Source organism: Crocuta crocuta, unplaced genomic scaffold, assembly GCF_008692635.1.
Source record: "Crocuta crocuta isolate KB4526 unplaced genomic scaffold, BGI_CrCroc_1.0 scaffold115, whole genome shotgun sequence".
Classification (NCBI taxonomy): domain Eukaryota; kingdom Metazoa; phylum Chordata; class Mammalia; order Carnivora; family Hyaenidae; genus Crocuta; species Crocuta crocuta.
Genome location: NW_027530575.1, coordinates 8,573,510 through 8,574,433, shown reverse-complemented (window position 1 = coordinate 8,574,433; position 924 = coordinate 8,573,510). Strand labels below are relative to the sequence as shown.

General features: G+C 48.3%; 1 protein-coding gene across 1 annotated transcript; it reads right to left on the bottom strand.

The window, feature by feature from the left end:
- Positions 1 to 924, bottom strand: LOC144234699 (olfactory receptor 7E178-like). The gene has a single exon (XM_077768034.1). It carries the CDS (start codon positions 820 to 822, stop codon positions 1 to 3), a length of 822 nt encoding a protein of 273 aa, XP_077624160.1. The 5' UTR covers positions 823 to 924.

Below are 924 nucleotides of genomic sequence, written 5' to 3'. Positions count from 1 at the left end.
TCAGTTGAGGAGCCTCTGCAAGGCCCTCTTGATGTCCCTGTTCCTTAGGCTGTAAACGAAGGGATTCAGCATGGGAGCTACCACAGCATACATCATGGAGGCCACTGCACCCTTCCTGGGAGAATGTGAGACAGTCGAACTGAGGTACACCCCAAGACCTGTTCCATAAAATAAGCAAACAACTGATAGGTGAGAGCCACAGGTGGAGAAGGCTCTGTACCTCCCGCCTGTTGATGGGAGTCTCAGAATGGAGGAAACAATTTGTGTATAAGAGAAAAGGATTCCTGAGACTGGAATACCACCAAAGATGGCACCAATGAAATACATGAATATCTTATTAGTGGAAGTATCATTACAGGAAAGCTTAAGGAGTTGGGGAGGGTCACAGAAGAAATTGGGAATTTCCACATTTGTGCAGAAGGTAAGTTGTGACATAATGAGGCACTGCAGCAGAGAGTCCAGAAGGCTGATCAAAAAAGACAGCAGAATCAGCAGGCGACAGAGGCGGGGGTTCATGATGACTGGGTAGTGCAGAGGATAACAAACAGCTACAAACCGATCATAGGCCATCACAGTCAAGAGTACACTGTCCAAACAGCCAAAGAGATAAAAAAAAGACAACTGAATCAGGCAGCCCGCATGGGAGATGACTCTGTTATGAGTCTGAATGTCCCAAATCACCTTTGGAACCGTGGTAGACGTGAAGCCGATGTCAGCCAGCGACAAGATGGAAAGGAAGACGTACATGGGGGTGTGGAGGTGAGAGTCAGAGCTGATGGCCAGGGTGATCAGTAGATTCCCTAGCATGGTGACCAGATACATGGACAGGAACAGGCTGAAGGTTAGTGGCTGTAGTTCTGGATCATCCGAGAACCCCAGGAGGAGGAATTCCAGCACATCTGTTAGATTCTGTGGTTCCACGGA

Bases quoted from the DNA above. Each gene is read 5' to 3' on its own strand.
- LOC144234699 (XM_077768034.1), bottom strand. From the start codon at position 822: ATGTATCTGGTCACCATGCTAGGGAATCTACTGATCACCCTGGCCATC.